The sequence below is a fragment of the Cottoperca gobio genome, chromosome 15, assembly GCF_900634415.1.
Source record: "Cottoperca gobio chromosome 15, fCotGob3.1, whole genome shotgun sequence".
Classification (NCBI taxonomy): domain Eukaryota; kingdom Metazoa; phylum Chordata; class Actinopteri; order Perciformes; family Bovichtidae; genus Cottoperca; species Cottoperca gobio.
The window spans coordinates 23,619,577-23,635,477 of record NC_041369.1 but is presented as its reverse complement, the minus strand read 5'-3'; the positions used below and the strand labels follow the sequence as shown (position 1 = coordinate 23,635,477).

Here is a 15,901-nt window from a genome sequence, read left to right as displayed (position 1 = left end):
AGAGAGACGTCAGACGACAGAGAGAGAGATAGAGATAGAGACAGAGAGAGAGAGACAGATTCAGACAGACGAGAGAGACAGAGAGAGACAGAGAGAGAAGACAGAGAGAGAGAGAGAGAGATCAGAGAGAGACAGAGAGAGAGACCGAGAGATAGAGAGAGAGAGAGCAGAGAGAGACAGAGAGAAGAGCAGAGAGAGACCCAGAGAGAGAGACAGACCAGTCAGACAGACCAGAGAGAGAGAGAGATAGAGAGAGAGAGATAGAGAGAGAGACAGAGAGAGAGAGAGAGAGAGAGAGACAGACAGTCAGACGAAGAGACAGAGAGAGAGAGAGAGACAGAGAGAGAGAGAGAGACAGAGAGAGAGAGAGAGAGAGAGAGAGAGAGAGAGGTGATATCAAGTAGCTGTGTCGACTCAGCCATCATGAATAACATGCAGTGTGTGTGTGTGTGTGTGTGTGTGTGTGTGTGTGTGTGTGTGTGTGTGTGTGTGTGTTTGTCCTCTGACAGATAATATTCACTATAAAAACAGCATAACTGAGATTACAGTTGTTGAAAGACTGAACATTAATCTTAATGTGTGTCTGCAGTCAGACAGTTTGTGCTTTTCTTTCTGCAGGAATCTGTTTTCACACTCAGATGATTAATTTTTTAACTCGTAGTCATTTCTTTATGGTTGGTGAGTAAATACATTAACAATGAAGTTCATTAGAGTCTATTAAACAATAAAGATCATGCACCGTGTGGATAGAAAGTTCAGGGGTCATGTTATCAAATGACATGTTATACAAATTAGAAAGAAAAGGAAATTATTTGAGAGACACTGGATTATTTACACAATATTATCATATGTGTATCATTAACACCAATATTCAACATTTTAAATATCATGGTTATCATCAACACACCAGCTGCCCCTGAACAGAAGGGGGGGGGGGGGGTCTGTTAGAGGCATTTCTGGTCATGCAGCCACCTTCCACATGTAAAGTCTACAGGAATGACTCAGTGACGGACTTTGGGTGGAGTTTGACGGAAAAACTTGGTTTTGCAGCCAAAACCAATACAAACCAAACACAACACAGTAAAGCTGCGACCTCTGGGCTTTAACCTTGATGACACATGCACACATCCCCACTGTAAAATTGTATGGTCGTAACCCCGCTTCATCGTTAACATCATTGTAACAGAAAGTGTGTGAAACAATGAGTCCTGGTCCAGCCGGCACCAGCAGGACTGGACTCTCTGAGATCATGTCGCCAAAATAACTGATTGATAAAACAGGATGGAAGTGAGTTATGTAAACGTCTGCTGGTTTTATCCAGTCGTGTTTCACTTTTATGCAACATCTTGTTTGTGCTCATGTGTTTGTCGTAAGCGTTCTATACCATTTTAATTCTTTTTTATTATTATTACATTTTCTTTCTTTAAACAGTTCAGACAATAAGGCAAATTAAAACTTAAAAAACAAACAATTATAGGCAATTTCTTTCTGCTATCATGAATTCCTACTTCCCCTGTCTTCAAATATTTATTTAAGATATTTTAATACCAATTACTTACTTTTAGATTAATTAATTATTTTATCCAAACCTCAATTGGATGTGTGCTCTTTGTTTAGGATATCTATGCTTCTTATGTCGCTGAAAATGTTTTTTGTAATTGTACATTTAGAAGTTGATTATTGCATATTTTGTCAAAGTTTACAAATGTAGTATTTGGGCCTCCTTAAAAAATCATATTTATTTATGCTAAAATACATTTCTGGAGTTTGGTTTCTTTCAACCAGCTGAATTAAAGGGACACAAATGTCTCAGTTGTTGTTAGATTCACATTCAGTTTAAAGCCAGTGTCAGCTGTTGTGTAACAATACAGAACCAGGTTTCAGTTTTCTTGATGAGGAGTTTCCATCAGTATCTGAAGTCCACACGTTCTGAAGCCCTCATGGGAACCCCGCTCACATACATGGGGGAGTGATTAAAGGAGGACTACACAGCGTGGAAGAGGAATGTACGATCTTCTGTCACGTTCAACTGACCTTTAATTTCTGAACATATAACAATAGACTGATGCATTCATCACTTCCCAGCCCATTTCCTCATTCTGGGGACATTGTGTCTGTGTTTATGCCAACATTTTGTATATTCATGACTGTGTAGGGCGGTTACAACAGACAATGGAGGGCAGTAAACACACACACATACTGTAAAACACACAGAGCTGCATCAGGACCCAAACAACCACATCTCATGTCAAAGCAGGATTTGTTGTTTTGTTTTGGTTGAACAAACATGTGTTGGAAAAAAGATGCTATACAACAAAAGTGGCAGATGTGTTGCCCATTAATAACGTTTTATTCCATGTAAGTCAACGGTTTAAAGGCAACAATAAAATCAGTTGATTTAACTATCACAGGCTTCTGGGAGGTCTTCACATTATGACCTACAACTGCTTATGTGGTCATATGTAAAGTGTTGGTCAGGTATTACAAGGTCAAAGATCAAAGGTGAGTTTTATTAAGTTTGGATCCAGTGATTTTCTGGGGTTTAAAAAGTGGAGCAGAGTGAAGTAAAAACAAACAATGATACCGGACGATATTGAGAAGACATGCCGTCTACGGAGCACAGCTTAACAACATCTAGACAACGGTGTTAGTCCCATCCGTGGTGCTCATTAGCTCCATTACTTTTTAACCGAGAAACCGTTGTTTCGTGTCACGATGCCAGACAAATCAGTCAACTCGGTGGAAGATTCAAAGGCCTGGAGCCGGGCCAACTCAGTGCCAAGGCTCAATCAGGAAGACTGTCCTTGCTGTCAAGGCTGATTGACAGTTTTCTCTTTCAAAGCAAAACAAACCTGATTGGACGAAGACATCAGTCACTGACTGTTGAAAGGAGTCAGTTGAGGTGGTTCATCTAGTAAGGAGCCACCTGGGCGCCTCCCTAGGGAGGTATTCCAGGCACGTCCAGCTAGGAGGAGACCCTGGGGAAGACTCGGTGGAGAGATTATATCTCCTCACTGGGAACGCCTCAGGATCCCCCAGTCGGAGCTGGAGGATGTGGCCCGGAGAAGGGAAGTTTGGGGTTCCTTACTGGAGCTGCTGTCCCCGCGACCCGACCCCGGATAAGAGGTAGACGATGGATGGATGGATGGATCAGTCACTGATTTACAGGACGTAAAAATATGGAGGCTGTTCTGGAAAAGTCCAGTTTCTCCGGAACTATCCATCAAAGTCAGTTACAAAGTAGCATAAAATAGAAAAGATCCAACAAAAGATATCCTGTGTGCTTGTTTAATCATTTCATAACACGTGGTTTCATTGCTGCATTTGTTTATGAGGTTTGGGACATTTGTAGAAAAAGAGTGTATTTGTGGGACATTTTTAGAAAATCAAGATATTTTGAGGACTATAAAGTAAGAAAATTTAAACGATGTTGATATATTATCTGGTCCCCATCTCTTCAAAGAGCTGATTTCAGAGTTCAAGTGATGGAATTAAGTTTAGGTCCAATGGTATCGCAGTATGTGTGTGTGTGTGTGTGTGTGTGTGTGTGTGTGTGTGTGTGTGTGTGTGTGTGTGTGTGTGAGTGTGTGTGTGTGTCTGTTAAATACCTTGATGGTGAGAGAATACAACAGATGAAGAGGGACCATAATGACAAACAAAATCACAGAAACACACACACTACCTCAACAGTGCTCGCTAACATGGCACAATGGTGCAGCATGAACAGACACACACACTCTTGCATGACGAGAGAATTTAAACACTAAATCAAGCCATGATTCATAAAGAGAAAACACCGGACAGAAGCCCTTGCTTTCCTTCCATCACAGTTATTTCTGGGAGCAAACAACCTGAACCTGCACTGAGTCTCCGTCCATCACAATGGTGTTATGATTCTAGCAGCGTGCTGCTTTTGTGGGACCAGCTGTGTGTTTGCTATTGGTTGACAATGATATTATGACTGAGGAGTCAACACAGACATATAAAAGTACCTGAAGTAGATGGACAGTGAGGTAATCTCGACCTGCAGATGAACACTGAGCACTTCCAGGGTCAACGAGTCTGAGTATCATAAGTAAGAAAGAAATGTAATCTCAATGAATATTTAGTTGTTTTTTCAGTATGATTGAACTCGAGCAGCCTCTCCTCTGTTGTCATCCTTCTGGATCTTTCTGCTACGTTTGACAGAGTGAACCACCAGATCCTCCTTTACACCCTCCAAGAACTGTAAGTCTCAGGCTCTGCTCTCTCCTGCTCAAATCGTTCCTCAAAGACCAGACCTACGGGGTACCTAGGAGAGGATCTGTGTCAGAACCCTGTCAGCTCACCACTGGGGTTCCTCAGGGCTCCGTCCTGGGTCTCTTACTCTTTTTATTCTGTACATCATTTCACTTGGCTCTGTCATTCCCTACCGTGGCTTCTCCTACTTCAGCTATGCAGATGACAATCAACTGATTCTGTCTTTTCCTCGGTCTAAAACCCAGGAGGCCGCACAAATCTCTGCTTGTCTGGCTGAAATCTCTCAGTGAACGTCTGCACACCACTGAAGACTCAACCTCAACAAAACCGAATTGCTTTTCCTTCCGGGTGTGACACTGGACAACCAACTGTCCGCTCCTGCAGACACCGTCTGTACAACATCAGGAGGATACGTCCCCTACTGACGCAGAAGGCGAATCAGGTTCTGGTAAAGGCTCTTGCCTTGATTATTGCAGCTTCCTCCTCCCATGTGCCCTCCGACCTCTACAGCTCATCCAGAATGCAGCAGCCCGACTGGTCTTTAACCTCCCCAAGTTCTCCCACAATGCACCGCTCCTCCCACCCTTCACTGGTTACCAGTGGCTGCTCGAATCTGCTTCAAGACTCTGGTGCTGGCCTACTGTGCTGTGAATGGATCCGGCCAATCCTACGTCCAGGCCATGGTCAAGCCGCTCATTTCACTCTACATCGGCCAATCAGCTCGCTATTCCCTGACTGTGAGTGGAACCCAGACACCCCTCAACAAAACGCAGCTGTTTGCGATCCAGGCTCCAAAATGGTAAAACAAACTCCCCATTAATATCAGCTCATCAGAAAGTCTTCACATCTTTGGCCTATTTAATGCTAGTGTACGTGCAAGACTGTGATGAGTGATGAGAAAGCATGCAGCACAAACTGCACCAAGTTTAAGGTTATTACCAAAGAAATAGCAAACAATAGCTAATAAAGCTATGTAATTATTACCTCCTCCAAATAGGTAATGTTGTGGTTTGGTATGTTTGTTGGTTTGTGTGTCAGCAGGATTACAGAAATACTACCGGCCTAAAGGGTGTGGCAGGCAAGATGTAGAGAACATTTAATGTTCTGGATGAGAAGTTTCTCAGCTGGAAGTTTTAGGCCAAATAAACAGCACATTCATGAATGTAGTATTTCAAAGATTAAGGATGACAAGATGAGTTCAAGTCCTGTAAAGTGCACTTTAGTTATACATTTACAATATTTCTCTTCATAAAAGCTGGGAGGTTCAGTTAATGTTTATTTTCTCTTTTCCCAGGGACTTCTCTATATGCCTTGTAATGGAGACGCATATCTCAGTTGGAAGCACTAAATCAAACAAGCAGAATGTTCATGCCTCACAGTGTATGAAAGGATTAAAGGAACAAAGTTTCAGTTCAATCTGCTGCTTTAACTCAAATGTGCAAAGAACTGAAAAGTGCAAAAGTGCAGCCGAACATTGTTCCACCCGCTTCAACGTGGCATCTCAGGATGAACACAGAAAAATCCCAATACCATTTATAGAAATGGAAAAAAAATCAGTAATCCATAGAGGCCTGATGCATATGTACTGTATGGTGCCTGTTGTATGGTAGCACTGTGGGCTTGGTTACCTGTATACGACTCCATGCCGGTGCAGGAACATCAGAGCGGACGTGACCTCAGCCGCGTAAAAACGAGACCTCGCCTCGTCGAACTTCCTCGATCGTTGAATCTGAAACATCAGGTCGCCTCCGTTAACGTATTCCATCACGAAGAACAAGCGATCCTGAAGAGAGAGGAAGACCGAGTCACTCACATGTCATGTACAGTCACAACTAAAACAAGACATTTTACACCATTTACCTGAAAAACATTTAAAATGCTGGGCCATGCCCATAGCCCATGCTATTATAAAACATAAGTCAGACATTTATTTTGAAAATATAGGAAACATTTCTGAAGAATATCTTGAGATTTTGAATACTTTAATAAAGGCTGTAACAACTGATATAAATATAGTGTTGTACAGTATAACTCTTTTCAATGTCACTACTTCTGATATGAAGGCAAATATAATTTGAGAGCTATGTGGCCAACATTGATTGTCTCCACTTCCTGTGACACACACACACACACACACACACACACACACACACACACACACACACACACACACACACACACACACACACATTATACCGCGCCCTCCAAGCTCTATTCTCTTGGTATTGAAAATGGCCCCCTTCCTGAATTCCAGTTTGCTTTCTTCATATAGGAAATAAGACAGAGAGAGAGAGTGTGTGTACGTGTGTGTGTGTGTGTGTGTGTGTGTGTGTGTGTGTGTGTGTGTGTGTGTGTGTGTGTGTGTGCCCGCAATAGGGGGGGGGGGGGTTGTGATATAAACAGCTCCGTATATAAGAAACCAGAAGCAGTCCTTCCGAGCCATTGTATGTACCTTTCTCACATGTATCCATTCTCAACATGTGCCACCTTCCTCGTCTCTATTCTCCCAGTTAACTGAACACTATTAAGATTGAAGGAGTCAACTTTCTAAGTCAGGGGACAATCTTGTTTCTTCACAATGAACAGGGAAATATTCCCGTAATCTTGCACGTTCTTCCTGCTTTGATGACACAGTCCAAACGGAGGTGACTAATGTTAAAGGATCTGTCATAACCCTGAACTTCTCTTGTCTGTTAAAACAGAGAGGACCAGACTTCAGTTTAAACAGTACAGTACTGGGGAGAACAATCAATAATCTTGTACATTTTCGGGAAATTCCACTAAGGAATCATTTATAGATCAAATAAGCAGATGAGAAAGTTGTTGGGTAATACAAGTAAATGACGTATCTGAAAATAGTTTCTTCTTTTTCCCAACTCCAAATCTGTAACTCTTCTGCATGAAACTCATAAGTCCATGTTTGCGTACGGAGCCATGAGGCCAGAGGTTGTTGCTCGTCCGCTCCAGTTTCTTGCTCTTATCTGAGCTGAACAGAAACGTTGCTTCTAATTGATTAGTTTGACCCGATGATTACTTCAGCTGTTCACTTCGAGCAGCTGGAGGCCTCCAGGGCTGATCTTACTACATCCAGTATCTCTCTCTCTCTCTCTCTCTCTCTCTCTCTCTCTCTCTCTCTCTCTCTCTCTCTCTCTCTCTCTCTCAAAAGCGACTTTAAACAGGATGTCGAAATAGTTTGTTTAAATGTACCCAGAGTCCCGGCTGGACCCACCCTGAAACATGAATAAACATTTCCTGAGTGTAATTACAAATGTACAGATAATGAATCTCACTCACTCACTCACACACACACACACACACACACACACACACACACACACACACAAACACACAAACACACACACACACACTCTATGTTCTATAGGTACACACCCAGATGATCCCCAACCTCAACACGGGCAATGTCTCGATGATTATCTGACCATTGTGTGTGTGTGTGTGTGTGTGTGTGTGTGTGTGTGTGTGTGTGTGTGTGTGTGTGTGTGAGAGAGCTCTCCACATCAGCCTGCTGTAATGTATGTAGAACAAGTCTGAACAAAACCATTAACTCATACTTTCTCTTTCTTCACTGTCTAACACACACACAGAATAAAAAATGTGTCTCCTGCAGCAGAAGTGTGAGGAGAACAAGTGAAGGCAGCAGCAGAAGACTTGACTGCAGTAGAGCTCATATTCAATAGAAGAGCTCATATTCAGAAGAAGAGCACATATTCAATAGAAGAGCTCATATTCAGTAGATGAGCTCATATTCAATAGAAGGGCTCATATTCAGTAGAAAAGCTCATATTCAATAGAAGAGCTCATATTCAGTAGAAGAGCTCATATTCAATAGAAGAGCTCATATTCAGAAGAAGAGCTCATATTCAATAGAAGAGCTCATATTCAGTAGAAGAGCTCATATTCAATAGAAGAGCTCATATTCAGAAGAAGAGCTCATATTTAATAGAAGAGCTCATATTCAATAGAAGGGCTCATATTCAGTAGAAGAGCTCATATTCAATAGAAGAGCTCATATTCAGAAGAAGAGCTCATATTTAATAGAAGAGCTCATATTCAATAGAAGGGCTCATATTCAGTAGAAGAGCTCATATTCAATAGAAGAGCTCATATTCAGAAGAAGAGCTCATATTCAATAGAAGAGCTCATATTCAGTAGAAGAGCTCATATTCAATAGAAGGGCTCATATTCAGTAGAAGAGGTCATATTTAATAGAAGAGCTCATATTCAATAGAAGGGCTCATATTCAGTAGAAGAACTCATATTCAATAGAAGGGCTCATATTCAATAGAAGAGCTCATATTCAGAAGAAGAGCTCATATTCAGTAGAAGAGCTCATATTCAATAGAAGAGCTCATATTCAGAAGAAGAGCTCATATTCAATAGAAGAGCTCATATTCAGAAGAAGAGCTCATATACAATAGAATAGCTCATATTCAGTAGAAGAGCTCATTTTCAGAAGAGCACATATTCAGAAGAAGAGCTCATATTCAATAGAAGGGCTCATATTCAGTAGAAGAGCTCATATTCAGTAGAAGGGCTCATATTCAGTAGAAGAGCTCATATTGAGTAGAAGAGCTCATATTAAATAGAAGAGCTCATATTCAGTAGAATAGCTCATATTCAGTAGAAGAGCTCATATTCAGTAGAAGAGCTCATATTCAATAGAAGACCTCATATTCAGTAGAAGAGCTCATATTCAGTAGAAGGGCTCATATTCAGTAGAAGAGCTCATATTCAGTAGAAGAGCTCATATTCAGTAGAAGAGCTCATATTCAGAAGAAGAGATCATATACAATAGAATAGCTCATATTCAGTAGAAGAGCTCATTTTCAGTAGAAGAGCTCATATTCAGAAGAAGAGATCATATACAATAGAATAGCTCATATTCAATAGAAGAGCTCATATTCAGTAGAAGAGCTCATATTCAATAGAAGGGCTCATATTGAGTAGAAGAGCTCATATTCAATAGAAGAGTTCATATTCAGTAGAAGAGCTCATATTCAATAGAAGACCTCATATTCAGTAGAAGAGCTCATATTCAGTAGAAGGGCTCATATTCAGTAGAAGAGCTCATATTCAGTAGAAGGGCTCATATTCAGTAAAAGAGCTCATATTCAGTAGAAGAGCTCATATTCAGTAGAAGAGCTCATATTCAGAAGAAGAGATCATATACAATAGAATAGCTCATATTCAGTAGAAGAGCTCATTTTCAGTAGAAGAGCTCATATTCAGAAGAAGAGATCATATACAATAGAATAGCTCATATTCAATAGAAGAGCTCATATTCAGTAGAAGAGCTCATATTCAATAGAAGGGCTCATATTGAGTAGAAGAGCTCATATTCAATAGAAGAGCTCATATTCAATAGAAGGGCTCATATTCAATAGAAGAGCTCATATTCAGTAGAAGAGCTCATATTCAGTAGAAGGGCTCATATTCAGAAGAAGTGCTCATATTCAGTAGAATAGCTCATATTCAGTAGAAGAGCTCATATTCAGAAGAAGGGCTCATATTCAGAAGAAGAGCACATATTCAATAGAAGAGCTCATATACAATAGAAGAGCTCATATTCAGTAGAAGAGCTCATATTCAGAAGAAGAGCTCATATACAATAGAAGAGCTCATATTCAGTAGAAGAGCTCATTTTCAGTAGAAGGGATCATATTCAATAGAAGGGCTCATATTCAGTAGAAGGGCTCATATTCAGTAGAATAGCTCATATTCAGTAAAAGAGCTCATATTCAATAGAAGAGCTCATATTCAGTAGAAGAGCTCATATTCAATAGAAGGGCTCATATTGAGTAGAAGAGCTCATATTCAATAGAAGAGCTCATATTCAATAGAAGGGCTCATATTCAATAGAAGAGCTCATATTCAGTAGAAGAGCTCATATTCAGTAGAAGGGCTCATATTTAGAAGAAGAGCTCATATACAATAGAAGGGCTCATATTCAGAAGAAGAGATCATATTCAGTAGAATAGCTCATATTCAGTAGAAGAGCTCATATTCAGAAGAAGGGCTCATATTCAGAAGAAGAGCACATATTCAATAGAAGAGCTCATATTCAATACAAGAGCTCATATTCAGAAGAAGAGCTCATATTCAATAGAAGAGCTCATATTCAGAAGAAGAGCTCATATTCAATAGAAGAGCTCATATTCAGTACAAGAGCTCATATTCAGTAGAATAGCTCATATACAATAGAAGGGCTCATATTCAGTAGAAGAGCTCATATACAATAGAAGGGCTCATATTCAGTAGAAGAGATCATATTCAATAAAAGAGCTCATATTCAGTAGAAGAGCTCATATTCAGTAGAAGAGATCATATTCAATAAAAGAGCTCATATTCAGTAGAAGAGCTCATATTCATTAGAAGAGCTCATATTCAGTAGAAGAGCTCATATTCAGTAGAAGAGCTCATATTCAGTAGAAGAGCTCATTTTCAGAAGAGCACATATTCAATAGAATAGCTCATATTCAGTAGAAGAGCTCATATTCAGTAGAAGAGCTCATATTCAATAAAAGAGCTCATATTCAGTAGAAGAGCTCATATTCAGAAGAAGGGCTCATATTCAGAAGAAGAGCACATATTCAATAGAAGAGCTCATATTCAATAGAAGAGCTCATATTCAGAAGAAGAGCTCATATTCAATAGAAGAGCTCATATTCAGAAGAAGAGCTTATATTCAATAGAAGAGCTCATATTCAGTACAAGAGCTCATATTCAGTAGAATAGCTCATATACAATAGAAGGGCTCATATTCAGTAGAAGAGCTCATATACAATAGAATAGCTCATATTCAGTAGAAGAGATCATATTCAATAAAAGAGCTCATATTCAGTAGAAGAGCTCATATTCATTAGAAGAGCTCATATTCAGTAGAAGAGCTCATATTCAGTAGAATAGCTCATATTCAATAAAAGAGCTCATATTCAATAGAAGGGCTCATATTCAATAGAAGAGCTCATATTCAGTAGAAGAGCTCATATTCAGAAGAAGGGCTCATATTCAGAAGAAGAGCACATATTCAATAGAAGAGCTCATATTCAATAGAAGAGCTCATATTCAGAAGAAGAGCTCATATTCAATAGAAGAGCTCATATTCAGAAGAAGAGCTTATATTCAATAGAAGAGCTCATATTCAGTACAAGAGCTCATATTCAGTAGAATAGCTCATATACAATAGAAGGGCTCATATTCAGTAGAAGAGCTCATATACAATAGAATAGCTCATATTCAGTAGAAGAGATCATATTCAATAAAAGAGCTCATATTCAGTAGAAGAGCTCATATTCATTAGAAGAGCTCATATTCAGTAGAAGAGCTCATATTCAGTAGAATAGCTCATATTCAGTAGAAGAGCTCATATTCAGAAGAAGGGCTCATATTCAGAAGAAGAGCACATATTCAGTAGAAGAGCTCATATACAATAGAAGAGCTCATATTCAGAAGAAGAGCTCATATTCAATAGAAGAGCTCATATTCAGAAGAAGAGCTCATATTCAATAGAAGAGCTCATATTCAGTACAAGAGCTCATATTCAGTAGAATAGCTCATATACAATAGAAGGGCTCATATTCAGTAGAAGAGCTTATATTCAATAGAAGAGCTCATATTCAGTAGAAGAGCTCATATTCAATAAAAGAGCTCATATTCAGTAGAAGAACTCATATTCATTAGAAGAGCTCATATTCAGTAGAAGAGCTCATATTCAGTAGAAGAGCTCATATTCAGTAGAAGAGCTCATTTTCAGAAGAGCACATATTCAATAGAATAGCTCATATTCAGTAGAAGAGCTCATATTCAGTAGAAGAGCTCATATTCAATAAAAGAGCTCATATTCAATAGAAGGGCTCATATTCAATAGAAGAGCTCATATTCAATAGAAGGGCTCATATTCAATAGAAGAGCTGTGAGAAAACATCTTATCTCAGTTTTGGGTATTTTCTGCTTCAAGATCAGTTGAAGAAGAAAAGAAAGGAAAGAAGCAAAGTGAGGAGGGAGAAAATCATAAGGAAGAAGATAGGAAAGAATGATGGGAATAAAGAAAGAAATATAAAAGTTAGGACATAAAGGAAATGTAAGAAAAAAGAAAGTAATAAGGAAAGAAATAGAAGAACATTTTATGATTAGTAAGGACCATATAAAGTAAAAGAAAGACAGTTTTGTATTTATTTATGATATTCATGAGCATAGTAACTGAAGTACCCACATCTACTCACTACATATACATAGTATCTACAGCTGGCAGGCCAATGTATTTGAGAAAGTATAATATCAACTGGAATTCTGAAGTGAAGCAACAGAAGTCTGATTAGTTTCATACCGTGTTGTTTCTATTATATGTATGAAGTCCTGCTGTATCTTCTTACAGCATCATGTACTGTAGATGTCAGTTAAATAAAGGTTATATAAACTTAAGTTAATAAACGTACTTAATCTGTAAGAACAAATACAGTATGAGTTTTCAGACAATATATACTTCTTCACAATCAGTCAAAGCTAGGAACAAAACACCAGCCGGTGGGGATTGAACTTTTGTCCGTGTACTAAAACTAAATAGAGAATTGCTGGCCTATTTTTCTCGGAACATTAGGAGCCATTACCGTTTGGCTGGCAGTCATTACCACACAGAGCCGGCCCAGGAACGATGCACTCAGTGACTTCAACAGAACCTGGAGCCTCAGTGTGCTCTCAGATCTTCCCACTATCTAATCACTTAATGATCGATAGAAGCTTTATCACACTTGTAAATGCTGCTATAACAACTGTCCACATATATGAATCATTCTTATAGTCAGACATGTATTTGGTGGACTTTGCCTTTAAGACGAGAGCAGGCTCTTTTTTTAAACTGATGATAGCAGCGATGATTGTAACAATGATTGTAATTGGGGGACAGAGTGTATTGTGTGTGTGTGGCCCTGGAACCAGATCAAGAACGCTTGTCTTTCAAAAACATTGCAGTTAAATCAAACTGTCCGAATACTGAGCAGCAACTCTGTCTGTCAATCTGTGGCTCGTCCAGAACGTGCAGAAGGTGAGCTGTCGAGAACCTGTTCTGAGCTGGAACCGCTTACAAATGAAAAGAAAAAGTGACTTAATATGAAACATTCTTATTAGAGAAGTTTCTATAGCTCCTCTCACACACACAATGCAACACTGACGTGATCCAGACATTACCCAGAGCTGTCTGGGAGAACGTAAAGGAACTTTACCTTCCCAGCTCCCGAGTGCAATGTCTGACTGTGTGACTACAGCTGCTCGTGGTCCGGAGAATTCACCGTGAGCGAGTGTGTGTATGTCGATGACGTTTCTATCGCGGCTAACCCGGAAGAAGACTAACGTCCGAGAAGGAGAAAGGAAAGGAAATACACGTCTGTCTGTAAGGGCAGAGGTCGACAAGAGACTGGGTTGTTTATGAGTAAATTACGGACCGGCTGTGTAACCACAGTGTAAGCTGCGTCATGTCGTGCTGCCTGCACGCTCCACCCAGGCGCCGCCGCCCCTCGCCTGAACCAAGCGGTAAGTATTTCCAGTGAGAACGCGTCTGACACGGACAAACTCCTGTTGTGTGCAACATGTGTGAAAGAGAAACTCTGGACTGCTTCACAGGTATATATAGAAAATATAACCATCCACTAAAGGTGAGTAAACAAGTACCAACATGTACCTGTGTGTGTGCGTGTGTGTGTGTGTGTGTGTGTGTGTGTGTGTGTGTGTGTGTGTGTGTGTTGGCCTCCCAGTATTGCAGACATACAGTATATCCACCAATCACTGTAGATTTGAAAAGAGAAACTCTTCACTGCTCAAGACATCACACACACTTGGCTGAGCGACCTGCATGTGCCTACACTGTGTGTGTTTGTGTGTGTGGTGTGTGTGTGTGTGTGTGTGTGTGTGTGTGTGTGTGTGTGTTCATTGTTCTCGCATGCTAAATTCCCCCTCACTGTCTTCACGATGGCTGACGGGAGTTAAATGCGTGCAGTGGGCTGCTATTCCTCCCACAGAATATCTTCTTACTCTTCGTTCCCGTAAAAACAAATGAGCAGAACACTTGGATTTCATCGTTCAAAGAAAAGAAAAAAATGAAAGTAAGTGAGCAGTTTGTCTTGATTAGTTTCATGAGAAACAGACTTCCAGGAAAGTCAGGTCCTTTTAAAGCCATGTGTGTGTGTCTGTGTGTGTGTGCGTGTGCGTGTGTGTGTGTGTGTGCGTGTGTGTGTGCGTGTGTGTGTGTGCGTGTGTGTGTGTGTGTGTGTGCGTGTGTGTGTGTGCGTGTGTGTGTGTGCGTGTGTGTGTGCGCGTGTGTGTGCGTGTGTGTGCGTGTGTGTGCGTGTGTGTAGAGACTGAGAACGAGTCAGCAGCACAGCAGGATGGATGTAGAGCAGGATGGGGGAGGATATAATGTTGGGAAAGGTGGAGTGAAGAAGAGAGTGGGATGGATGGAGCCTTTGCTCAGCGTTTGTTTGCTTTTTAAAATGTGCGTTACACTTTACAGTAAACAGTTTGGTCTTTTCTGAAGGAGACTATTGAATCTGTACCTTAAAGAAAAAGACTCAATGTTCTACTTTCACAGGTGAAGCGTGAACATGAGCTACAGGCTGTTCTCAAACGTTTAAAACTTGTGTTTTGGACTTCGAAGACACCTCATGTGTCTTATTGTCTGCATCCTGGTGATCTGAGCATCCATGCATCAAAGAGTAAACTCCAGGCTGAGTGAAAGGTAAACGTATACACACGCTACATCACTGATCCAGGAACATGATGGAGGAAATCATACAAGCGACTGTCATCAGAGCGAGGGACGGGGTTTGAGAGAACTCTTTATGAAAGGTTGAATTCCTCTGGCTCCAACATGACGTGCCGTGTGGATTATTTCCAGCTCATATGCAGAGCTCCTTTATTTCAAAGGCACAGATGACTTCAGACTTGGAGAGAAGGAGTTGGCAGCACAGACGTACAGAACTCCCCTCCACCGGTTCATGAACAACTTATATAAATCTTATAATTCAGATTTAGTGTTGTGTAGCTCAAGTGTAAGAAATATATGTGATGCAACATGAAACACAAATGAAAAACACAGAAAGAACCCAATTTTGCATTTGTCTGTTTATGTCTCTTATTCCAGAGCTCCATTGTTGTCCAAAAACTATTAAGAGCACAGCACAGAGCCACTGTGACGCACTTTATTACCATGAACACACACTGCAGTGTATTTAGACTCACACACACCACGGCTGAAACAAGTTCACTATTTACTCCCGTCTGCGTAACGTTGGACGCTCCAGTGGAGCTGCGTCGGATTGTTTCCGGCTCACGTGATCCAAACATTTCCAATAACTCCAGAGCGTCCAAAAGTCAACATTTATTGAAAACAGACCAACATTCTCAACATGTTTTTATCTAACAAAGTATTTTTGCTTCAATCCATATGATTCAGTTCTCCTGCTTGCTGCACACAAACTGCACTTCATTAAAGAAAGTATATTCATTTAAACTGAGGACTCAGTTTGAGGTGACGGTGCCGAGACAGTTAACATACAACATAATTACTGCGTATGGTTGCTTCATCATATCCGACCCTTGTGTTGCATGTTAGAGTCACAGTGTGTGTTTGTGAAGGACGCAGTACACTCAG

General features: G+C 40.3%; 1 protein-coding gene across 1 annotated transcript in view; it reads right to left on the bottom strand.

Annotated features, from left to right (window-relative positions):
• Window positions 1–15,901, bottom strand: part of LOC115019831 (protein kinase C epsilon type-like) — a 60,127-nt gene that overhangs the window by 14,342 nt on the left and 29,884 nt on the right. Inside the window, exon 11 of the mRNA XM_029449478.1 lies at window positions 5,868–6,022. Coding sequence (XP_029305338.1) covers window positions 5,868–6,022 — 155 coding nt within the window. The remainder of the gene's footprint in view (window positions 1–5,867; window positions 6,023–15,901) is intronic.